A 26842-nucleotide genomic window follows, 5' to 3' on the forward strand; every position below is an offset into this window, starting at 1 on the left:
CAGAATCCTTTAAAAGTATGTTGAACAGCACAGGGCTCATTCCATACAGACCCTTGCGGGACTGTGCTCATTACCTCACAGCACTGTGAAAAATGATCACTTATTTATTGCCTGTCTCTTGTCTTTTAATCTATCTACATATAAGAAATCTTATCCCAAGAGATATAACTTAAAGTGCCTCTGATGAGCAACTGACTTATTTTTATTTTGGGCACTAGATATTTAGTGCAAAGAATACAGAAGAGATTCCCTTTGTCCTTGTCTACACTTGTTCCCAGGTGTTTCTGAAGAAAGCAGGTCACTCAATTACTAGTTGGATTACTCAGCCCTATGACTTGAAAAACAAGGAAAGAAAACACAGTGAGTACAGGTCTTTGAAGCTCCAGGGATAATTGAGATCAGCAGCACCCCTTAAATTAATCACAGTAACGCAGTGGAAGTATCAGCTAAGTAGATACTTTCCTTGCAAGTTTTTAAGACATTATACCTCCTTTTTTTAATGTGTTATCTTTTGAGCTGGTACTTTTAATTTGTACTCACAACCAATATGAGAAGATTTTTTAAAACTGAGTACATCTGAGTGACAAACTGAACATTACCAATATTTTTTGCCAATAAAAAAATTCTTTTTGTTATTAGCATAGTCTAAAACACTAGTTTAGATCTTAAAGTTCAAGTACTCAATGTAGACCTGATGAGCAATTTGATATTAAAAAAAGCACGATACTTGTTTAATAATTCAGTCCTTTACACGCTCTACATGGATGCAGAAACAAGACATCCAACAACAAAGCGCATCAAAAGAACATCCTAGCAGCTATATGTGATCAAAATGAAGTTGCAGCTAGCCCAAAAGCCTCCCTCTCACATGGCCAACAGTATGTGCCTTAGGTATAGTATAAGAACAAGCATAGCGCAACACCCTCCAAAACACTTCCAAACTCTGGCATATTGTGAACAAGTTTGCAGAAACAAAAAACGTTTTTTGTTCAGGCAAACACTCTTAGCATACACAACATCCTGCGGCAAGAAGTTTTTACAGTTTAACTATGTGTTCTGTGAATAACCACCACCTTTCCTTTACTCCAAACCTGCTACCTGCTACTTTAGTTTGCTTCTAATAACAAAAAATCTAGAGGGCAATGATTTCCATGCCATTCATGATTTCATAAACCTCTATTATACCCCATTTATTCCTCACTCTTCCTAGACATTTTAGCCTCCCCTCACGTAGAGATCGCTTTTTATTTCTGGTGATCCTCAGAGACCTTTTGAATATAATTACCAGTTCTACTATGTTTCTGAAGATGCACACAACACTCAAGACAGGAGCACACCAGGAATTTTGAAAGCAGCAAGTTAATGAGCATTTTTAATTTTTATTTCTCTGAAGTTCAACTTCAGTCCTTCTACATTATTTTAGAATAGGGTCAAGATGAAGGATTATTAGTAATTTCTTTATTGAACACCCTTAGCATGTCCATGCCTTAGGTTTTGAAATCTGGGAGAAGGAGGGCAACAAAATTTACAGATTTTTAGACCTCTCTTCCTAACTGTTGTCCTCATGTTTCATAAGCAGACATGTTTCAGATGCATGTGAAGTGCAAAATAAAATTTTTACCTAAAACAGTCCAGTAGAGACCCAATCACATCATCTGCTAATTCTTTTGGAAGTCTTCCAGTTATTCTACCAATTCTTCAGAAGTTAAAAGAAAAAAAAGCATACAGTGATTCATTAGTACTGCATTTGATGAATACGTCCTATAAAAAATTTAGTTACTGGAAACTTACAATAAGATGACTGACTTCAAGATGACAATGCACTACCCTAACACCATTACCCTAAAACAACAATCTCAAACTCGAAGCAAAAGCTGCACAGTAGTGAACTTAACACAGAAATACATTTTTTAGAGTGGAAGAAAAAAAAACATTTTGAAGAAATGCTACATTACACCCTTCAAATCAAGTCTTATCCAGAATGTTTATTTCCAAACCTATCTAAAACCTTCCTGAAGAGAAGCCTAATTTCATATCAGAAAAACATACAAATATGGCTTTATACCATGAGCTGCGCTAAAGCCATTTGAAGTAACTGTGAATACTGACAGTACACACAAATTATCAAACATGGATTACATCAGACTGTATTTCTATGTTGTTTATTTTAGTTTATTAGAGTAACATAAGAAACCTACCCTTTTGCTGCAGACCACCTGACAATAGTGTCTTTGTCTTTCAGTCCAACCAACAGTTGCTCTGCAGATAATTTTATTTAAACAAAACAGATTATTCTCATTTAACAACAGAAAGATTTAAAATGTTCAAAATTCATTTTCCTCTTAACATAACTGCCTCTTAGTTTAAATAAAAATATTTGTATCTAGATTTCTTCTATTTGTCACACAAGTACGACTTGAAATCAAAAAAACAAGAAAGATGTCAAAATTGTTTTCTAATAGAGAAAATTTGGTTTGAAATTTTAAGTACTGTGGAAGATTCAAAATGGTGCTCATGGTGCTTTTTTCAGTGGTTCATTAGATTATTCATAAAAGTCTTCTGATGCAATTTTTGCCTATTTATATACAGCATATCCACCAGCAAGCTAGCAGAGGACCTGCTGTATGACTGCATACTAATAAAAAAAAAAAAAAGCTGTTCCTTTGATACTACCACAGCTTAAAAATTTAAACCGTAATTCTTTAGTTTTCATGTACCACGAGTTTTTGGTTTTCATTATGAATTTTAATTCATCCTTCCATCTGTGAAAGGTTCATGATATCTCTTTCATATTACTGGATAAAATTGGTAAAACATATTTCAGTAACTCCACCCCCCAACCCAACAACAAATGCTACAGTATTGAGTTTCTGCTCAAGATACTGAAATCTAAATCATTTGACAAAACTATAGTATATTTTAATCAGTTGCATAGACTGAAATTTATATAGTCTTTCCAATTGTTTAGCACAGATACCCACATGACTGTCTTAGCCCTAAGCAGGTTGTTTTCCAATAAACGTTTAATTTGCAGGCATTACAATACTTCCTGTCCAGTTTTAACACACCTACAACATTTTCAATCTCTCCTGGAATATCATATTCCTCTTCTTCATCAGCTTCATTAGCAGCAACTGTTATCATTTGATTCTGCACAGCTGAACTCTGAGCTTGCAGATTGGCAGCCAGAGATCGACAGCCACGCTGGTATCTGCACAAGAAACAGACATAGGTAATTTATTTTTCTGATTTAAGTTCCAACTGAAATAGGTACATACTGTCATAAAGCCTGCTTGTCAAGTTACTACACCTCCCAGTGTACAGCTCTCCAGTTATTTAGGGGTTGCTTTAAAGGAAAGGGAAAAGTATCCCATTCTCCTCCCTCCTGACCCAGTTGTCTCTTTTCCAAGGTGAGAAGAGCTAGACTATTTAAATGGTTCCTTTTCATTATCTCTCCCTTTCCTGTTTCAGTATAACCTACTTTCCACTGCTGACAATAAAGAGAGGCAAAATTCCCATGCTCTAAAAACCTCTCCAAAAAAAAAAATAAAATTAATAAAATCAACTTATTAAAAATTGTTTTTTAAATGTTAAAGGTAGCTTAGTACTTTCTGCCCAAGCTGTACTCAGATATTTAGCCTGTGGTGTAGATACATTCTTACAAAAGATATACTTTACATGCTAAACTGACTTTTGCCATTAGGCAAGGTACACTCTCCATCTAAAAAGAATTTTCTATGCCTAAGGACGTTCTCAAAAGTTGGTAAAAGAAATACAATAAAAATAGTCACCAAGGGAGCCTGCAATTTTAAAATATCAGTGCGAGAAATCTAAAAAAGAGTTTGCCCTCTGGCAATAAGTAAAACCAGACACCAAAACCTGACTAATATGCAAAACGAAAGTGGGATTGCAAACTACTTTTCCCCTGTGAACTTTCTATCGAATCAGGGTAGAACTATGTAATGGAAAAAGTTATGTTCACTCTTACAAAATTGTACTAAATCAACTTCAGTAACAAAGGTTACTGTCTTCCCATCTTTACCAAGTTATGCATTATATAGGGACAGGCTTCTGCTTGTGTAATGTGCAACATGAAAAGTCAGAAGACTTGGCTTGTCACAGCACTATAGTTTACTATACGAAAATTGAAAAAAAATACAGGAAACTAAATACAGTGGAAGAAATTGACTTTTTCCAAATAGTGCAAATGAAGAATGTATTCATTCCCAAATAACAGAGGGATTTCTTTCTTTCTCTTTTAGGGGAGGGGAGGTCAGGAGGGCAGAAGGCCAGTAGTCAAATGTATGGATTTAGGTACTTTTAAGTTTTTTGAGTGCTTTTGGATTTATTTGGTTTTTTAAACTCTTTCAGCTTTAAACTAACCTCCATTTTGCTACCTTCGGTTTCACAAATGTCAGTCCAAGTCGTTGAACAAGTTTCATCCCTAGCTTGCGAAGAACCATCTGATTACTTTCTGACAGCTTGCAATTATCAAGACACTCAAGTACAGTAGCAGCTGTAAAAGAAAATAAACACTCTAGAAAAATTGGTTTTAAAAAAAATCTCAGTAAGAAAATTTTGTAAAGTTTTGAAAGTTCTTTAGAAGATTTAGATTTTTAAAGGTATTACTGAAATGCAAATGCCTTATTACCTACTTTGTAGTAGCTTTGACACTGGTCAAATAGTGGTAATATCCTCTACCTACCAAACAGGAAGGATTGCTTTAAAGATTACTTTTGACTATGAAAATTATAATGATTCTAGATTCTGAGAGTATTTATGTCTCTAATTCTCACTGGAAGTAACACATTCAAGTATCTTTTGGGGTCTAAGATTTTTCAGTAGTCTAACAGAACCAAGAGTCAGAAAATCTAATTCGTTTACTCTGCAGCTAGTTTCTGCATACTAAGAAAGCATTCCCTTTCCTCATTTATTATTTTCAGGCAGCACCAACTTAATTCCTCTGGCACAGAAATTTTTATGACAATGAATGTCTATAAACATTTAGACATGAGAAATAATGTGTATGTGTAAACAATCAGCAACAAAACCTTTCATTTGGGCACATCAAAGGTAACAAAGTTATTTGTCCAGCAAAGTAAAAAAACATAGACAAAAGGAGCATCTTAGATTAAGAAGTATAAAGTTCCAGGATTTAAAATTTTCACAAGGGACACATTCCTGTTACAAAAAAACCAGTCCTTTTGCATTTTCAGCCTGAAACAATTAATGATTGTTTTGAAGGCTGATCATTAGTTAATAAAAACTAACAACTTGGGCTCTGAAGGACCTAGCATTCTTGCTATAAGCACTGGAAATATGGAACCACACTGCCAAAATACTCTGCAACCTCTTACTCCAGTCTCATATCAGGGTTTTCAAAACACTAAGAGATCAAAAATAGAACAATTGTTTAAAAGGCTGAGAAATTGTAGGATGTGACTTAAAAATCTGTTTTTAAAAAGGCTTATGATTTATCCGGACATACTAAAATATTAATAATACATGCAGACAAAAAGGTAAAGCCGGTAATGACTATTACTTCGATACATTCCAGCAACCTGGATTTTTTTCCAGTTGTAAAAGCTAGAGAGACTAATGGTGTTGGAGGAAGAGACTGCAGAAACATCAATATTCACAGATAGAAAAAAAATTAAGAATACATAAATATAAACATCCTCCAAGTCCTGCCAACTTGTGAATCACTAACATATCTACAGACCCATGCAAATGGCTTCAGGACTAGTGCTTATTTTAAATCAAGTTCTATGTTGCAAAAGATTTCTAACAGTATCTTCCTTTGACATTTGTCTATTATTTTTTTCTATTTGATCCTCAGATCTGCCATAACCTGTGATAATTAAATATCTTTGATATTTTTTGTCTCTCACATTTTCTTATCCCCAACAGATTCTGTCTGAATATTTGCTTCTTAGTTGTGAGCATTCTATCTTTTCTATGGTAAATTTATTCATTGGTATGCCCCGATGTTTCTCTTATTACCAGACTCATAACTACTTAATAGTCTTTCTATATGCCATAGGCAAAAACATTTAATTTTACCAGCAGGGTTAATGTTGTGAGCCAAGTATCTTCTTTTCATATCAATTATGACCATTGTGTTGTACAGCTGCATCTTTTAAATTACATAATTTTGTGTTGTACCATATTTTATCTAGCCTGTTTATTATTCTGCTTATCTGGCAGTCTTATTACTCTTTAAGCTTCCACAGTGCTGTCTGCTATTTCTATGCAATGACATTCCTCAGTATTTTCCATTTGTTCCTGACCAGCTGTATAGCACATATGTCATTCCATTCTGTTTGTCTTCACTATCTTATCTCCATCTTTACCCATATCTCAGGCATTTTGTAAGGAAGCGTCTGTATCTCCAACATGGTAACCGGGACAATGAAACTGTTTCCAGCACTAGATCTACGAAGTTTCTTCTTGGAAGTCAAAATAATTCTACTAAGTGAAATCATAAGCATTCTAAAGTGAATTTACATCATTGCTTGATTCCCGTGAATAGCACAAGCCAACATTTCTGGTGCTTTGATAAGCTCCACAAAACTGACAAGTCTTTTGTAGTGTTTTGTAATTAGCCATCATCTTTCCCTACCTCTCTTTACCGCTATCAATAAAAAACAAGCTAGTATTTTGCAGTCAGTTCTGACCATATTCCACAATTCACCAGGAGATGAATATAACTCCAACATGCAGCTACACTGTTCAGAAACTTCTGTGCTCTCCTTTTGGGTACCCGTCTATCCCTAACTGTATCCATTATAATCTCTTTTCACTAAAACCTTTTTCTCATTTCAACAGTATCGCTACATGATTCCAGCTGGGTGCTGTACACACCAGGTTCTTTAAACTTGGGTTTTCCAAAGTCCTGTGCTTATATTAAAACTTGAAGATTTTCTGCAAAATTTTCAGCAGTAATATGAATACCAGTTTATGTTCTAATGAAGTTTTAAAAATATTTTCCACATCTTATAGTTTATATGTTTTGTGTTCAGCTCCTGTATTATAGCAATGGCCAATGTGATCACCTGCCAAATCCTTTGATGAGCTGTTCCAACATAACATTCCCCAGTGGTGTCTCTTCCTCCCTCACTGTCATCTCTTCTTTTTCTCCCCTCATTTTGCATGCTTTATAACTTCCCTGTTGATTTCACTCGTTACAGCATCACTTGTTATCGGTTTAATCTTTTTTTACTTTTTTTATTGGAAAGGCTTTAAAAACAGAAATCGGGTTATTACAAACTTACCATACGGTAAACAATCTTCTCTTTTGCCATGTTTAAATAACTGTGCCTACAATTAAAACAGGGAAAACAGACATGAGAATATAGAGATTCTAAACCACAATATATCAAGCATGTAGTTCTAAAATACTTTTTAATGTTCCTGCAATAATCTGTAGTGTTTACTAATTTAAATAGCATAAAAGGAAAAGAGTCTTAGGGTACATTTGTACTTCTTTGTAAGTCAATGCAAGTCAAGGATACTGTGGCCCAGCCCTCCCCTCCCACCCATACAATCATGCAGGCAGCCAACGTTGGCCAAAAAACACTCAAGAGAAAATGGAAGAGAAAAAAAAAGGGGGGGGGGGGGGTAAGTGGTGGTGGAATAAAAGACACTAGTTTTCAGCCAGCTCAGCTCTCTGAACCATCCAGCTCAGTGCTTGGTCACACAAGCTCAATGCAGGTGCAACCACAGCACCTATTATCTCAAACAGCTCATGTTGCTTTGAACCTCTAAAAAGTGAAGCAGAATTTGTAGAACATGAATAAGGGCAGAATAACTAGGGGAACTCTATATCCTGTTTGGGACTTCTTGGCACTGAACGTCTCCAAACTGCACAAGCCTAGCTCATGATTTAGACGACCCAGGACACATACACATCAACGCTTTGGTCACTGCTAAGAAGCACGACAGATGGACACACGTGAGCGAGCTTAGTTATTAGTAGCAACCACACACTGACAGCCAAGACACAGTACAGGCTACACTGCTGAGTATTTTACCCTGTTTCTCCAACAGCTTTTGAGATCTCCATGTTAAACTAAACATAACCAGCTACAGAAATCTCTTGACTGCAAGCCTGCTACAAATATACCTCCAACAGGAAAAATTTAATTCCTGTGCCAAGGGATTTAAAGAAGCAAAGAGCTTCCAAAATAATTTTATATACAATTAAATATCCCACTAAGATTAAGCCCCACCACTAGAGTGAGACGAATGGACTATTAACACCTGACAAAAACATGTTACACATTTAAAGTTTCCTCAGTCCACATAGTATGCATCAAAACTACTGTGTTCAGTCACTTATTTTTCCTTGCTTTGCCATTCACCAGAAGAAAAATGTTCCTCAATAAATATGCCTAGGAGTTAAACAAGAACAGACTTACCTTAAAAATATGTACTTTCTCACACATACCAAACACACACATGCCTCCCGTACTGCAGGTGTGGTTAAGAGCAACAAGGCAATAAAAACACCTTTAGGCTATGTACCCATTCTATTTTGTTTTGTTACTAAATTGCATTTTAGGATCCTAAATGAGCACTTCTGATCAGCTCTACTACAAGCTATATAGGGGAATTTGATAATGTATGTTGAATTATTTAAGATTTTTAATGCTTTTATGAGTAACTAGGCAATTAAAAGGCATCCTGTAAAAACTACATTTACAAAGCAGTAATGATACAGAACTACTTCAGGCCCAGAACAGCTAACAGAAATAACTATCAACACAAATGGTATAAATACAGCATAACTTTTATCAATATCAGTATATTAAAAAAAAAAATTCCCCACTAACATACAACTCTGGTTGTATTAGAAAGCCTAAAGAAAAGATGACAGAAAATCTGCAAATCTTTGGCATAATTAAAAAATCTAGAGCGCCTCTAAAATTTTCCTACCTCTTTGCTGAAACATGCAGAAGCTCATCATCTCTTCATCATTTTGTTCCTGTGTTCTGCTTTAAAAACCTATCAGATGGTTTCTTCACAAGATTAGCAAGTTTGTAGCGGATGCTAGGAGATACTGCAGCATTTCTGCAGTACCTTATCTTCACAATTACTTCTCCTTTCTGTATAATAGCCCAGTTAAGAGCAAATACTGTTTTTAAGGCACACACAGGCTGCCTCCAAATTATTAGGATTATATTCAAGCATATTCAAACACAGTATAATTCCTGGAGCAGTGATAATGTAGAGAAACAGCTTTTTAATATAGCCTTGGGAATGCTCCGGGACAAAAACCATTTGGATGCCTACACTCACACTTCTCGGCATGCTGTCTAGGAGCTTCTGCAAAGATGGAATAGAATCCTCAAAACATTTACACATTTTCAGTTTTACATATTTCCTAAATTCTGGCACCTTTCTACAAGTTTCTCCATGAGTTTTCACATCCTTAAGGCCAACTTTGAATTCAGTGCTGGCTCCTCAGGAAAAAGATAACTAGAAGGTACCACCTCTAAGCAAGATGTGGGAAAAAATTAACCAACACACAAGCAGGAAAAGAGAAAACTCTTCAAATATTGTACAAGAAATATTTTTAATGCTTTTCTAAAAAAATTAAGAAAACAGCCTCACACACCTATGAATCAATTTAGAGCAGTGAACCCAACACATTCCATTTCACAACCATTTCTATTATTTTCTGAAGAAAAAAGTGAAACACATTGTTTCCCAACCACAGTTTTGCTACATACTTAAATAACGAACTGTTTTCATTTCTAATATTCAACACAGAACATGTATTCTCAAACAAAATACTGCAAGGATTTATAATATATTTTCAGATGTTAAAATCATGATAGCAACTGCTGTAAATCAACTGAGATATGGATTAAGGGATTTTATTTTGCCAATACAAGTTTCTAGGGGAAGTAAACCTGAACCAAAGACCACCACAGCTACAGTGTTTAAATTAATCACTGAACTGTAAAAAAAAAATGGGCCTTAATATTTACATGATTTTTGATCAATAAAATATGTTATCTACTGATTTTGGAATAAACACAGCTGAAAATGCCAAATGTCTGAAAGGAAAGAAAGTTCTGTTTGCACCCACTAATGCACATTGCAGGTCACATACAACCTTCTACCAGTTTACTAGTGTTTCAGCAAACGATACATCAGGTATTTCTCTGTATCAGCGAGAAGTTTAACAGCCATTTTAAAAACAATTTTTATATAAGTAAATAGGTAATAGCCAAAGTGTTAAGAACTACTCTTCAGATATTCAACACAGCAGGAAATCCAGTGTCTAGGGGGTTTTTTTCTGATTGCAGAAATGTCAGGAAAAGAACTTTTCATTACTTCTTTATGAGTCAAAGCATGTGAAAGCATTCACAAGCCCAAATTTCCCAACTTTTTAAGCTTAGTAGATATATTTTCCAGAGGAAATAAAAGAGCACTTTAACTGATGTTGGCCTTTGGGCGGGGGGGGGAGGGAGGGGAAAGTGGTGTATGTATTTTCTTCCAGCATATGCTACAGTCATGTGTGTAAGGTTAAGTTCCTGTCTCGGAAAAATCCTGCAAACCTAGAGCTTACAGGGGTTATACTAAAAAGAAAAGTACATGATGCATGAACAGAAAACATAAAAAAAAATAGAAAAAAGGACAAATCAGCATTACAGTATTCAGCTTAAACTTCCTGCCTTGAAGGAAGAAAAACATCCAAGGCACACCATTTCAAAAAATCTGATACAAACAAAATAATTAATAAGCTTCGTTTGCCACCTGCATAGACATTTTAGTGTCAGCAACTAACAATACTGAAAGTAAGGAGCCTGTCTATTGGAGTATCCAGGCAATCAAAGTTACGCCATGGTCTCTTCAATTTAATGAGGACATACAGCATACACCAACTTACCCAACCTGTTGAACTGTTGAAAAGTATGTGACTCCCTCTCTTATAAATAATTAAGCCACCTACAAATTAGAGAAAATCAGTGGTGTGCAAGCAATGATGACTGTCAAGTCTGGTTTTGCTTTAGAAATAGCATGGTGCAAGGAAAACAAAGCCTAGTTTCTTAGTAATCACAGAAGAAACACACCACACCTTCCAATTGTCTGCATAACCCACTTTAGGCCCGACCTTCATGAGATATATCAATCAGGATCATCTCCAGGACATGTTCCCCAAGCTATACAAATCACCATTAAGGGTGGCCTGACTGTTTGGTAGCAAGTGTATCTTCCTGCCGAGCAGGAGACACAAGTCTAAATCTACCCTCTGGTCGTAACCAACCAAGTCAAGGATTGGGAGAATACTTTCAGCCTCTATGGGAAGAGAAGTAAATGGTATCTTTCATTACTCTGGAGCACCCCCTAGTAGTCACACAACATCCAGGTCCAGGGAAAGCTATCAGCCATCCCTCCCTCCAGGCCAGATGTGGGAAGGTAAACAAGGTGGGGGAGGGCATGCCGCCAGAATAAGAAGTTCACTTGAAAGTAGAGAAATGGTAAAATAGATTAGTTAAAGCCCTTGTTCCTGCTATGTCCTCAACATAAATAGTACACCTACTGTAGGTCACACGTATTTGTTGGGGTACTGATCATCAACACTGTACTTAAACTGACAAGCTTCAATACAGAGTCCAGTTAAATGGGTGGCAAAAGGAGTTCAGTTTTCATAAGATCTTAGTTATTTATCAGTTGAAAGCCTGAAAAGTTTACACTAACACATGGAGAGCTAACAGAATAGTTCCTTTCCATCTTAACAAGACTACCCAAACCCACAGATTTGAAATACTTGGGAGGAAAAAAAAAAATTAGCAGCTTGAGACAGCACTATATTTTCAAACAGGAAAAAGAAACAGGCTTATGATAACAGAACTTCTGAACCTTGAACCAGCTGCAATACTTCTGGTGAGAAGGAAGAAAACTCAGAACTATCAGGCAAGGCCACATCAGAATACTCTGTGCCACTCAGAAAGAGAGGAGATACAGTATTACCAGGAAGGGGTCAGTGCCTTTGGTATCTACAGACATAAGAATTTTTTTCTTCTCCTTACATCCACACTGCTTTTTATATACTTTTATCACCAAACCACTAAGCAACAACACATTTTTTAAAAAATAATGCCAATGGACAATCCTAGCATCGCTAATTCTTTGAGAATGCCAAAAATATAGAGACTTGGGAAACATTCTATTTGGAAATATTCTGTTTTTGTGCCTCTGGGTCTGAAAGAATAGAGTTAGAGAGTTCTTTCTTCCCTGGAGCAAAATTTACATAAGCATGTAGCTATTGCTAAATAACTTTTGCATTAGAGACAGCTCAGGGAAATGCCCTGTTCTTAAGACTCTCGAGTTTCATCAGATCACTGTGTAGGGCGTTTTATTTTTTTTAATTATTACTCACACTTGTATACTGAATCACTTATAAAACAAATAAGGTTTAATAAGTTTCAATGCCCAAGGCTACCTCAACATGATGACATCTCTGTCACGCAAGAACTGGGAGTGCTACACCCTGCAGCAATAACTAAAAAGCTGTTTGATATAATGGCAGGTTTAAAAGCAAACCTCCAGACCAAGAGAATTTAAAATGCAGATTCTTGAAACAGGTTAGAAGTTTCCTTCAAGTAAACAAATGTTATAAAAAAATACAGCAATTTCTTATTAATCAAACATTTATAATCCTTCAAATATACAAAGTATTCAAGCACAAAAGTGAATTTAATTCAATACTGCAATGTTAATTTCAACAAGAGGGCAGTTTTAAAAAATGAATCTGAAATACTGTAAGAAAAGATTCCTGCCAGTGCACACCTGTTGTGAAATGATATATTACTGACGACAGGTGTAAAGAAAAAAAAAAGAAAAAAGCATCAGTGGAATCAAAATATGTAATGCAGGCTGCGTGTTTCAACAAGAATCATGAAACAGTAGTACTTGTTCTACACATAATGCTGAGTTAGATTAAACAGTAGCATACCTAATCACCAAGACTTAAGGCCACGAAGAGGCAGATCAAAGTGCAGCAACGTTGAAATACTCATTGTGTACCTAACTTGCAGTTTCAGTTCATTGAAATGCAAGAGTTTCATGTCTTTTTAAAATAGTTTTGCCATGCCAATCTCACTACAAGCTATTTCCTAAATGCAGACCATAAGCAGCATAGTATCATAATCCGACTGAAATCCACCCTGTTAGGGGCAGCCCTAAACTGATCCAATGAAGAGAGAGAAAGACTTTTTAACCCCACCCTGGTGGGTTACATTCCCAAACCCTGTTACATTCCCAAAACCTGCCTTGCTGTACTGACCAGAAACTGAAAAATTGTCTTTTTTCTCCTGCTTGTTCAGAGAGAAATGTCCAGGCAACTACAGTTTGACTCTTAAAGTAACAAATTGCTGGAGGAATCCAAGGCCAAAGAATTTTGAAGCTTGTTGACACAAGTTTTAGTTGTCCCTCCATGAGCATGTGTTCTGCTTCACACACTTAGCAATTACTTATTATGTTTCTGTACTGACGGTTAGAAACTTGCGTGTTTAAGAGAAAAGGTTTACTTATTTTAAACATTGCTTCTATTTTCAGCTGATATTTTTGGTTTAACAACATGCTATTTTTACAAGGGTTACAGAATTCTTAATATTAAACTCTTGAAATAAGTATTTCCTATTCCAATTAAGCACGTCTGCATACACACATACCTGCCTATGTATGATTCTGAAAACCTTTATTCCCTAATGATATAATTCATGCTTACATTGTAGTAACTGAAACTGAAAATTGAAGACTGAATGCAAGAAAAGGCTTTAAAAATTCAGTCTGCTCATACCTATCAACTGGAACGGGAGTTATGAGCTGTAGGACACAAATAAAACTGGCCTGATAAACACTTTCTCCTATCCCACAGAGGCGGAAAAAAATCATACAAATGCAAGAAGCCAGGCTTCTGCTTCCAGGTATATTGTATCACTTTCTAGTTTCGATTCTACTTGTTAAGTATTCACCTGTTTCGCTTAGTATGCACTAATGAACAGGTGGATAGAGCCAAAGCCAAACTCAAAGGAATTATGACAAAACACTAATGTATTATACATCCTACAGGTCTCATCATGCACCTAGCATGGCAAACAGTCAGTCTCCCTTTCCAGATCTGACAATAAAATGATGAAACATCATTCTGTCTTTTGAAACACACTGCAATGCATACAAATAATGCTTCCTCCTGCTTAAGCAGCAAGTCCTAAGTTATTCTAAATATAGATCATTTCTTGTATCTTCTGATTTGGAAGGGCTGCTATAGAAAAAAACAAAACAAAACAAACAAACAAAAAAAACCCAAAAAACCAACCAAAACCAAAAACACACATCACACATTAGTTTCAGAACTTTGCTTTGATGTTTAGTAACATACTGCATACAAGTCCTCATAGCAATTATTTAAAAAGAGCTGCAAATTTATGCAAATTATAGAAACTCGTACAAACACCAGCAAATCCTTAAACCTGTGCAAAGACTGTACAAGAGCATGTCATTTGACTTTGCTTGCACTACCTTGAGTTTGGTCAACAACAAAAACAAGAACGAACAACTCCACTCACACACACTCCCCCAATCCACCCAAATAGATTTGGACATCAAAATTGGAATAGATACCAGAACTGTTATTCAAGTATTTTAAAATGCACACCAACACTTTTAAGGGTGTAAAACTACAAGAAAGAGTTTATAAAAAGATATTCTTAAAATATACAAGAGGAGTGCTATCATATAGTAGTGGTTCAGGTATTACAGATTTTTTTCCTATGCGTAGTATAAAAATTTTAAAACCCAAACTAAGAATTCAGCTCTCCAAGTCATAAACTACTGTTACTTCACAAGGTAATGAGCATTAAACAAAAAAACTGTTCAGATTAGCAAGGAAAACCACAGGAAACAGTGCATTTTTTCAGACTATTGAAGGACACTAACAAGTTTAGTATGTCTAATTAAAACTATTGAGAACAATATTTTAGTTGAAGAGGAATGGATACAACTCTCAAGTATCACTTGCATTTTGGTTACCAGTTCTGAAAAGTCTAGGAGAGACCACTACTATATCAGAAGCCAAACCTCTTCATTCTGTACAGTTCCAATTTTTTAATTTATTTCAAAGGTTTTGTTCAAAGAAAAAAAAAACAAAAAAAAAAACCCAAACAAAAACCAAAGCCCAAATTGAACTATGAAATGACTACTGATATACAGTCAGATATTTAAAAGCATTTTTCAGAGTCATTTATCAGTATCTATACCGGCAACTTCACTTTCATTTGATGATGACAAGAATACTTAAAGAAAATACACATACATGGGAAGTTACATCTTCACAACTGTTGTGGAGGAAATTCTAGCTGTATATTATCTTATCCTTTTTTAAAAAACAGGAACCTCTCTGCATTTGCTATTAAAGGCCTACCATAGCAGTATCATATGATCATAAATACAATCATCTATCTTTTAAAGAAAAAACTGTATTTACCAGGGCCTGGAGCATGCCATTCATAACAACAGTCCCCTCCATTGTCTGGAAGGAGGATTTAGATAACATGGAAAGAGTCCAGTCCAGGAAGTCTGGCATCCTTTTTTGCCTGACATCAGGGCGGACAATAAATCTGTCAGAGAAAAAAAAAACAAAACACTGCAGTTACTAACTTTATGACTTTCAATGAAAAAGAACTTTTCCTGCTATCCAAACTGGTTGCAGTTCCTAAAAACAATTCTATAATGGGTATTTTCCTAAATAGCTGAGGGTGGGAACACTCCACACGACCATGGTTAGCCCTTCTGTTTCTGAGCAAGGATCTGATTCAGAATTTCACTTTCACTTCAAACCAACCTGTAAACTTGGATTCTAGAGATTTCTCATCTTAACTGTAAAGCAACAAACTTTCCAAAGGTCCCACATAAAAATTATTTCCATTAGAATTAGTGAAAAGCTGAAACAAATATTCTCCACCATTCTCACCAAGAACAGCTACTCTACAAATCTGAAAATTAGTGCAAATCAAAAATTGGTCCATACTGCACTGTTATCAGCCAGGCCCATAAAAAGTAATCATCAGTGCTATATTTGGTTTTCTGGATATTTGAAAAAGTCAAACACCTGTTATTTAACACAGTAGATGGGTCAGGAGATGCATTTTTACCCATCTTAGAGAGAGAGGGCAAAAGAGGTTCATCATGGTTAAACTACTTCTATACTCAGTCATCACCAGTGCCAGCCAAGCTACAGTTAGGGCAACTGCTTCAGTTACCTAATTTAGTGTTCTTAGCATCTAAAAATTAGGGTCCTGTTCCAGCAGAGATTCAGACTAAATTAAGAAACTTTGTTCTCAATGCAATCAAAGTAAACAAGGTACATAGGAAAGCCCACAAAGTACAATTCATAGTGCTTCAACAAGGATGTATGCAGAGCCTGTATCTGGTTACTTTATATACCTACCAATTAAATGGGGAACTGCACCAAGACTTAACTAACAAAGAATATTAAATACAGAGAAAACAGGAAACAGTGAGCAGACATGTGATCACTTGAATGGTCTTCAAAGTCAGCATCTATTGTGTTCAGCAATAAAACAGCGAGGATTTGGGGCAGGGGTTAGTTGAGGGGGGGTGGCTTGTTTTATAACAGAGCAGCAAGGACAAAGCCTTCTTTTGCACAGTAGCACAGGTAAGAGAAGTAACCTGTAAAGTAGATGAACTGGTTCCTAGACCCTTTCTCAGCCCAAAGGAGTTTAAATCTTAATTTCTCAAAGGAGTGCCCTAACCTCCAGACTAAAAGCAAGATAAGGATAAACCTCATCTCCTCCTACTGCAACCAGGTCACTGAGCAGACAGAAAGGAGAATTCATGGAACAAACTCCAGGTCCTTTGCCCTATGAAAGGTAAATTACTTTGGAAAACAGGAAGTCTTGGATCCTGATGTTTCTAAACTTCGCTTGAAATTCATTAACTCCTTGGAGCAGGAACCAGAACCCAGACTTCCTCTTCCTCCCCAAGGAGTTTCCTAACTCAGTGTGTTTAAAGAGTTAGACTCCTGTATCTTATCTCTCTGTCTGTCCTAGGACTTTTGTATTCCTGCCCACGTTAACAGTCGAACTTCAAGAAGATGAAACAGTGATCTCATCTCAAAATAACCATGCCCGTTCATTAAAGAACAGTTTTGGGATGTGAAAGCAGTGAATTCAAATGCACCAAGGCCAAAAGACCTTGGACCTGGGTCTCCTAATTCCTTGTGAAGTGTTTTAATCATTAGGCCATTTTGAAAATGGTGCTTTCATAATAAACCAAATAATTATAAATACACTAAATAGTAATTTTGCTCCCATTACAGCCTTATACACCTTGATGCAGCTGGTACTACAACCAGCTTAATGTAATTCTTATCACCTTATTTGTTATGAATACATACTTTTAATAAAAATTAATTTAGCCAATAAAATGGAGGTGAAGTGAACATAAGACAACTGCTAATAACATCAAATCAAATCCTCTCCTTCTGTCAGCTTGTGACAAGGCAGATAACCAATGCAGATACATAAAAATCCTAGAAAAGCAATTTCCAATTATCACTTCCAAGATGACTGCAAAAACTAATTAGGATGAGGAGACAAACCTACGTTCTGTCACAGGGAAATAATTATGTAACATGCAAGATTATTTATTAAAGACTATTCAAATGATTCATGCATTCACTTAAATTTTGCTCTGAAATATTTCAGAGTAAATCAGAAAAGTACAGGACTAGTCACCAGAGAACTATGATTCTAGTCTCAACTCCTTCATGAATTTTCTGCATGACGCTGTTAGTTCTAAAACAAAAAAGTGTTGGTTTTGTCATCAGATTTGGAACTGTAGCATTATACTCACTAAATACAAGTTTCTAAAGCATTGAGTCCCATGACTGAAGTTCAGAATAAATTTAAAATAAGTATATGGACACTTATTTCCCCAAAAGACAGTTAGGATCTGCTGTACTAAATGTTATATTTAACAACTATTTTGATACAATCAATCCCACAAATTTTGTGCCTCTTCATCCAGAGAAAAACCTTAACACAGACTTTATTGTTCAGACTAGCTACCCACACCGACTATCATCATTTCATCTTGTTCACCCTACAGAGCCTCTGCTCCTATGGCTACACTGGCAAAACTATGTTGGCAGAGCCCCCTAGCGTAGATACAGTATATGCTAGTGTAAAGATTCTGGGGGTTTGCTTGCTTTAAAAAGAAAGAAAAAAGAAAAGAAAAACTAAATTACAAACTGAGCTGAATAAAGCCCTCTTCTGCTAGAAGAATACTGTAACATGTATTGTAATATATACTGGAAAAAAGATAGTGTGTACTAGCACAGTTTATGGTCTTTGTAATTTATTTTCATATGCATCACAAATGAAACCAATCTCTACTAATGCACTAGGAAAGGAAAGAAGAAATACAGAAGTTCATTATTTCAATTTTATAAGCAACCCTAGCATCAGTATTACTGAAGTGACACAAAAAATGTCAGAACAACTGCACCTCTGTCACAAATTACTCAGTGTCTGAACACCAACTGTGTAAGACAATGGGATTTAGAAAGTTCCATTATCCTACACCTGTTTTATTTGATGAATTATTTGACAAGAATAAACCTAAGAAAACAGAAGTATTGTTGTGTGGCTGAGAGAATGAAGAAAGTGACAAGAGGGATATTAAGAAAATAAATTCTAGCATTTCTATTTCCTTTTACGCAACTTAAGGTACTACTAGGAAACATCAAGCCAGTAATACTAGATACTAATTCTCTATTTACCATGCAACACACTGCAAAAATCGGCAACACAAAGTAACTGTATCTTTCTGAAACCCTGCAGCACAAACCAGTCCCTGGAAGGCAATTTGAACAGTATCCTGTTAACAGTGAAGATCTGTATCCCCTGTGATAGATACCTGTTCCTCTAGTAAGCAGAAGAAAACACAGCATTTCCCATAATAAATACACTGTTGGATCTGATTCAAGCAAATTTAACATCCCACATACAGTTGGCAACTTCCAGTCCTCCCAACACTGTCATTAGTAGCATGTCAGACTAAAAAATGGCAGGAGAAATGGGCGCTAACTTTTTTCATTTCTGCCAAGAAGCACAAAAGAGACTTACTTTGAAACCAGTACAGCAGCTGCATCTCGAGCCTTATCACTGACAACCAAGTAACACTAAAAGTAAAAGAAAACTAACTGTAAAAGAATTCATACATTTAGATTTAATAAAAACTACATAACAACTCTGTACATGAATATACTACTTAATACTTATGATTACAAACATTATTACGATTACAAACTGAGCTTAAGATCCCATTTTCCCCATCCCAAAATTTCCCATTTAACAACCGTATCTCAGACAACAAAGTCTCCCTCCTAGTGTCTTTCAAAGCAAGTTTACCTTTACTGAAACATTCACTTACAGTCATATTTGTGCTACTACATGCTTACAAGTGATAAGCCACTAAGTGCTGCAAGTGTAAAAAGCATAAGCTGTACAGGTATTTTGGGGATGGTGTTGCTTATTTTTATCTTAAAGGGATGACAAGTTAGCCACTTCGGCTTACACCTCATGAAACTTTACTACCTTCGTTGAAAATTCTTCATGCCGTCATAGCTTCCAATGTTACTCGTCCTCATTGAATGCTAATTTCGTATATAAATCAAACTTGGTTTTCCAAAAAAGCTAGCTAGTATTTTCAAATGCTAAAAGCTGTTAACATAATCAAGGCATGCATTCATATCAGACAGGCATAAAATAAGATTGTTGTTTGTTTTCCCTGAAGTAATAAACTGTCTCATCTGACACTAAAGCAGCAAAGGACATGCTGGAAGATTCCAAAACTATGAAGAAATTCTTACAGATTAGATACAGGAAACATGGGCTTAAATAATATTCTGAAAAGACAATAATTTATTATATATTGAAAGATTAAGCCTAAGAAAAATATCACAGGTTTCGAAGTATTACAAGATGTATTATACTTACTTTTGCTATTTTAAGTATGCGATCCATTGTTGGCACACGAGCATGCCCTTCCGCAGAAGTAATATTTCCATCAAAACGGGCCAGATCAAAAGGAATCAAGCATATCATGGAGAGCCATAATAAAAGCATATAACGAGTTTCCCAAGTCTGGAAAAGAATGGTAAAACAACATATGCACTCCATTTTCTGGAACATATTCCAACAAAGTGCGTGGAGCATAAACTATCCAGTAGCTCCAAGGAACTTTCAAAGTAAGATGATGAAAACTCCGAACCTGAATGCTCTGAAACACCAAAGGAGACAGAACTACCAGCAATTCCAAACAGGAAAACTGTAACAAAATTAAAGCACCCTCCCTTCTGAATCTGAAATCTAGGCAAGTTTATTTCCTTCCCAAAGGAAAACTGCATGTTGCCATTTTCGTGTTTTCTCCTTCCCTCAGCCTATTTGTGCCTCCAGTTACAAATATGAGAGAAATATGTTCTTCTTCCTAATTTCTTATGCATTGGTTTCATGGGTTTACTGAAACAACTTTAGATGTATTTTGAGAGAGAGACAGACAAGAAGAAACTTTTAGAAGTTTTACAGCTGTACATCTACAACAGCAGCAAAGTGGTCAGAATTGATAATGTTTATTAAAAAAATTATTTTAATTTAGAGCAGCAATACAATTATTGTCTTCAGATCCATGATTTTTGTTACTTATAATAGATGATGTTCTCTCTTAAAATTCATCTATTTTAATAAGCCCTCTGGAATTCTTATTTTTCCTTACTAAAAAATATAAGAATATGAACTATGGTATCTTGGGGTTATACTTGATGATCCTTATGTGTCCCTTCCAGCTCAAGACATTCTATGATTCTATGATCTCAATCCATGCTTAAAAAGTCTTTGCGTAAATATTTTTTCAAATCAGAGCTCTTGCCCAGAACATTTCCAGCCAAATAAAACTTTAAATCAGGACACTAATGAAGTGATGTCACAGTTTTTCAAATTGCAAACAGGTGGAAAAAAAAATCTGAAATTCTGTGTTGTTTTTCCACACCCAGGAATATATTATCAAAAGGCAAAACCCCAAGCGATTCATGCCTCATGCCATAACTGTGCAATTTTCTCCAATCTTCACCTCCCTCCTTTCAAAAGAAAAGGAAGGAAAAAAACCCACCAAACCTCACAGATCTGAAGACTGATATTGGGGGGTTGGGGAAGAATAAAACACTTTACAAAATTAAACAAGGAAAATTAACTATTGTCTTGATTTCCTCATCAAAATAGAAGTTCTCATACCAACTTTGACAAAACCGAAAGGTTTAAAAAACAGCCTCTTTACATTAAGAAATAGGAATAAATACATAAAACCTAAACGCTCCGTTTCCTGTGATTTTACTTTTATGACTTCAAGCTAAATTAACATGACTGTTAATGATATGCATAGCAGGTAGGGAATTTTTCAGTTACTCCTCTTAGAAGTTCAGTATCTTTCACTGCCTTTCTTATTACTGTTGTTTCAATTAATTTGTTCCCTTATATGAGTGGTTGAAGATTTTACTTGCACCGCTACTGCCATCACTTCTAAATCCTTAGATCATATCCCATGAAAGAAAAACACAAGACCTCTGCTTCAATAAGACATTTCTCTTCTGACAAGATGACTTTCTGTCCTGGTTTCAGCTGGGATAGGGTTAACTGTCTTCCTAGTAGCTGGTACAGTGCTATGTTTTGAGTTCAGTATGCGAAGAACATTGATAACACTGATGTTTTCAGTTGTTGCTTACTAGTGTTTAGACTAAAGTCAAGGATTTTTCAGCTTCTCATGCCCAGCCAGCAAGAAAGCTGGAGGGGCACAAGAAGTTGGCACAGGACACAGCCAGGGCAGCTGACCCAAACTGGCCAACGGGGTATTCCATACCATGTGACGTCCCATCTAGTAGAGGAACTGGGAAGTGGGGGCAGGGAGTCACCACTCGGGGAGTAGCTGGGTGTCAGTCGGCAGGTAGTGAGCAATTGCCCTGCGCATCATTTGTAGATTCCCATCCTTTTATTACTACTGTTGTCATTTTATTAGCGTTATCATTATCATTATTAGTTTCTTCTTTTCTGTTCTATTAAACCGTTCTTATCTCAACCCACGAGTTTTACTACTTTTCCCGATTTTCTCCCCCATCCCACTGGATGGGGGGGAGTGAGTGAGCGGCTGCGTGGTGCTTAGTTGCTGGCTGGGGTTAAACCACGACACTTTCATACTAAATTCAGATGTTCGGTTAACACCGGCCAGGGCATATCACTGCTTTATACACTTTCTTCCAGATTTTTTTCTTACACTGTTCATCAGCTTTTTCTGCTGGAGACATAAAAGTTAAAAAGTACCGTAAGTTCTCACCTCTGAATCTTTTGGATTCTGGTCTACAAGCATATCCAAAACAGGCTGTAGATCACCTACTTCATGAGGAAACAGTGGGAGGAAACGTTTGTACCCTCTCACCTAAAACAGAAAGTTTCAAAATTTACTAAGCAATCTGGCACTGTCAAGTACTGAGGAAAGAGGAAAGACCCTTTGAGAAGCTTCTTGTGTATGAACCTCATATGAATTAAGGTCTTAAATACCTTGAGATTTTTGTGGTTTTACAAACTTATTAAGAATTAATGGAATGATAATGCTTTAACTTTAAAACAAGGGACCTCTGAAGATTGTCTAGTCCAACTCTCCTGCTAAAGCACCATCACCCACAGCAGGCTGCCCAGGATCATGTCCAGTAGGGTATTCAGTATCTCCAGGGAAGGGGACTCCACAGCCTCTCTGAGCAATCTACTCCAGTGGTCAGCCCTCACATGCAAAAAATGTTTTCTTACGCTCAGATGGAAATTCCAAAATCCATCTAATTCTTCATCATACTTTACTCTTCTTTTCAACATTATGACTCTTGTTTTACCACTGTCTCAATGTCTGCAATTTTTTTTGTATTCAGACTTTGATTTTTACTACTCTGGTTCATTAAATAACATAAGTATTATGAAAAAGATAAAAAAGAGAACTAATCTTTCACAGTACAGTTTAAAACATTTCATTACATTACTTAGACAAGAATTTATTTATTTATTTTACTATTTTTGAAAAGGTAAAATTTTTTTAAGTTATTTAAACAACAAAGAAAATATTGGGAACTTACACATTTCAGTTACAGAACATTAAACTTGGAGATTTTTACCTTTGTGATGATGTAAAGAAATTTAAAAGACAGATGAACTAGTGGGGGAGGAGATCCATTGTCCCGTACTATAGCCAACAATGAATTCATCATCCACTCTAATGGAAGGATAGGAAAAGAAGTGAAACAACATGCAGTTAGCTTACAGTTTCTCTTACTTGTAATAACAAAGAGGGAGATAGTAGTCATATAAGTAATGTCAACCACAGCAATCTTGTAATGCAAATATAAACCCTCTAGTTTAACAGATTTTCAAGTATATACACAAAAATTATTTAAAGATGACATTCCTACCTAAGTGGCGATCCAACAAGTGAGGTTGCTCCTGGTACTTGTCCATTATACCTGAAAAGGAAAATATATCTGTAATAAGCTAGTCAAATTAAAGGCTCTTTACAGGCATTAATTGTGAGATACACCCTGATTGTAGACAGCGTTAGCTTAAGATTTCAGTATCCTTGAGCTAAGTGCTGCCACCACCTGTAAGCAAGATCAAAAAGTAAGAAAACTACAGAGAAGTAACTAAAAATATAGTCTGTCCACTTCTGTAGGGCAATCATTTACCTACATTGAATCATAAACTCCCTTCCAGGAGTCTCTCAAGTTACTGCGGACAAATCTCACAGCTAGATGAAACAAGCAATCACTCAGTTTGTTGCTGTCCTTCACTGCAGAGCACTTTGTGGCTCTCCTTTCCTAAGCACAACTTACCAGCGCACCATTTCTGATGGAACTCTGCAAACAGAGGACAACGTTAAACCACTATTTACAGAGACTTAATATATACAGCAGACTGTAGCTGCTCCAGCTGTACCAGCTTTACACTGCACTCCTACCCACACAGCAACTAGAATGCTGCTTTACACCTTTCTGACTTGCTGTTCACATCTTCTTCATTAACATACAGAATCCCACTGTTCTATTTGTTAGCATGTCAAATTACTGATTGTTTTCAAAAACACATGCACAAAGATATCTCAACATCAAGAAGTGTAGTAGCATGACACTTTTCCAACCCTGAGGCTAATACAGCCATGGGGAAATTCTCCCTGGACACACTGGGTTTCACCACAAGGCTATCTTCCTTCCCATGCCTGGAACATATTTAAAGATATAGTTCCACCACTGAGGATCTGTACTGAGACAGGCTATAGGCATTGCGTAATTCTTATCTCTTTCTTTTGAGGTACCTGACTATAGCAGAAAAGAAAAACAACATAGTACTACTTTGCAAGTGAAGGTGCTCTTCACAATTCTCAGAGCTAGTTTTTTATTTTTAAATAGAACAGAGGAAATTATTCAGCAAAGAACAAAGAATCCTTGACAAACTTTAACCTGGATAAATACAAACTGTAGCTATTACTATCTGTGCTCCTCAAAACTTTTCACATTACTTACTTTATCTTGCTGCCAGTAATATCTTATCTTCCCTTTGGGAATTGACTTGGGGAAAAATTGAAATTGAATATTGAAAGAAAATATGAACAACTTGCCACAATTTTTAGAAACAAAAGCATTTTGATTTAACCCTAGAATCAATGAAAAGCAGCTACAGAAATGAAAGCTGGAATTCAGAAGAGATCATCAAGTGATCCAGTATTGTGCTGGAGATTGTCTCAGTCATTTTAGATATTTGGTCAGAAAATAGCTTTTTAATCAGAAAACTAAAATATTTTCTTAACTGCTCTTCTTCCTTGTTTCTCTCTCAAACAATTTTGCTCTCTATCGCTTTTCTCCACTTGTCACATCAACACTTTACGATTTAAGGATTTAAGACATAATTCAACTTCAACACTGCTGTAGTTGAGTAGTGGATGACACTGCACAACCACTTTCAAGACACCAGCCAGTCCAACAGTATCCTTGCAGTAACTTGTGCAATTCCACTGGGATACCACAGTGCTGCCTCCTATCAAGCGGGAAGCCTGAGCTCCTAATCATCACTAACTTCCCATTGTAATTAATGATACCTTAAACTGTGTACAAATAACAGAGCCAGTGAATACAGTAAATTCCATCAACACTCACAGCAACAGCTCTCAAGCAGAAGTGGAATTTAACAGCAAATTCCTTATCTTGCCAAATTGTTTTCCCAAATCGCAGTCTGGCAATCTAAAATAAAACCCTAAATCTAAATGCTGAAGAGAATGAATTGAAAAAAAGTTCTTTTAATACTACTATTCAAAAAAAATCTTCCTAAATTTTCCTACAAAATTATAGTTGCAGATTAAACTATCTTCCAAACTTCTGTTTCTAACAGATCACCAAAAAATGAGCATCATATGTTTTTGTGAATGCTTTAGTGACCTGCATTAAAATCCTCTGTAACTGATGATTAATGTGTTATCCGCATAGAGATTAAAGGTATTCCCTAAGCTTCAATGTTATATCCCACACATTTGGCCTGTTACCCTATATAGGACATTTTGCTCAAGAAAGATCAAATGATACCTTATGACACTAAATATCATAACTGAATACTGAACAACATGTACAGTACCTATCAATTTTAATTATATTGACACTCTATTTACTGGGCAATGATATGCGTTCAGAAAGTTCATCAATACAATTTAAATACACGGAGACAGTATATATGATATGAAAGACAAGAGAGGCACAGCAAGATGATTGGATGGAGGAGATGATGGCCTCTCAGACGCTGAGATTTTTTTCAGTGATATCTTTTCTATCCCATTAAAGTCTACCATTTCATCTGTGATACTGAACGATCAACACAAATATGAGTGTTCTTGCTACATTTTTCTGAACAGCTACATGTTCACCATTAACCTCCTCAGATGGTACAGTCAGTTAAGTCAATCCAGTATAATACTGCCAAGTAACTTCTGCAGTGTCAGATTTCCAAATTCTAGGTTTTCTGGTTTATTGTTTGCCTACCTAGTTTCTTTTTGTCAAAAACACAGACACTGGATCAATATCTTGACTGTAAATTTTTGCAATTCCACTATTTTTGCAAAAGTACCTGCAAAATACTAGTCCACTTAAATTGATTTGTAAATATATGAAACTTTGAATTAACTTTTGCAAATCATCTGGTCAGAATATTGGATCCAATACACAGATGTGCATTATAACAGGCTAATTACCTAGGACACTACTACATGCAGGTAATTATACCACTTCTATATTCAGCTGAGGTCTAGAAGCAGAACAGCTGTCATTATATGGCACAAAAGCTCAGTTACTAAGTCAGATCCAAGCTGCCTCCACTCAGAAACAATTACATGATCTGTATGGATTCAGCTGCCCTTCATATTTCCTATGAAATATAAGAGTAAAAATATAAAATTACCACTTTAAAGCTCCAAATGTATGCATTTTGAACAAGTAATTAGGTACAAAACTGGCTTTATTTGACAGACGTACAGACCTTAACTAAATTATTGCCCGCATTTGAATAGGAAAGTGGAGGCTAAACATGGGTCAGAATGTAGTTAGATACTGCAAAATAATGCAATATACATCTGGCAAACAAAACGAGTAAAAAAATAAATCTAAACTACCTGTTGATGAAGTTCCAGCATTATCACTAATCCAAAATTAACGGTTTAGTCCTTTTTTGGTAAGAAG

General features: G+C 35.9%; 1 protein-coding gene across 3 annotated transcripts in view; it reads right to left on the minus strand.

The window, feature by feature from the left end:
- Nucleotides 1-26842, minus strand: part of TBCD (tubulin folding cofactor D) — a 131570-nt gene that overhangs the window by 103980 nt on the left and 748 nt on the right. For all 3 annotated transcript variants that reach the window (XM_069798914.1, XM_069798912.1, XM_069798913.1), the window contains exons 3-13: nucleotides 23543-23593; nucleotides 23249-23346; nucleotides 22423-22524; nucleotides 20040-20186; nucleotides 19167-19222; nucleotides 15503-15635; nucleotides 7275-7320; nucleotides 4384-4516; nucleotides 3069-3211; nucleotides 2199-2259; nucleotides 1622-1696 (exon numbers count right to left, since the gene is read on the minus strand). In XM_069798914.1, the coding sequence (XP_069655015.1) occupies nucleotides 1622-1696; nucleotides 2199-2259; nucleotides 3069-3211; nucleotides 4384-4516; nucleotides 7275-7320; nucleotides 15503-15635; nucleotides 19167-19222; nucleotides 20040-20186; nucleotides 22423-22524; nucleotides 23249-23346; nucleotides 23543-23593 (1045 nt within the window). The remainder of the gene's footprint in view (nucleotides 1-1621; nucleotides 1697-2198; nucleotides 2260-3068; nucleotides 3212-4383; nucleotides 4517-7274; nucleotides 7321-15502; nucleotides 15636-19166; nucleotides 19223-20039; nucleotides 20187-22422; nucleotides 22525-23248; nucleotides 23347-23542; nucleotides 23594-26842) is intronic.

The sequence above is a fragment of the Haliaeetus albicilla genome, chromosome 12, assembly GCF_947461875.1.
Source record: "Haliaeetus albicilla chromosome 12, bHalAlb1.1, whole genome shotgun sequence".
In the NCBI taxonomy this organism is placed as follows: domain Eukaryota; kingdom Metazoa; phylum Chordata; class Aves; order Accipitriformes; family Accipitridae; genus Haliaeetus; species Haliaeetus albicilla.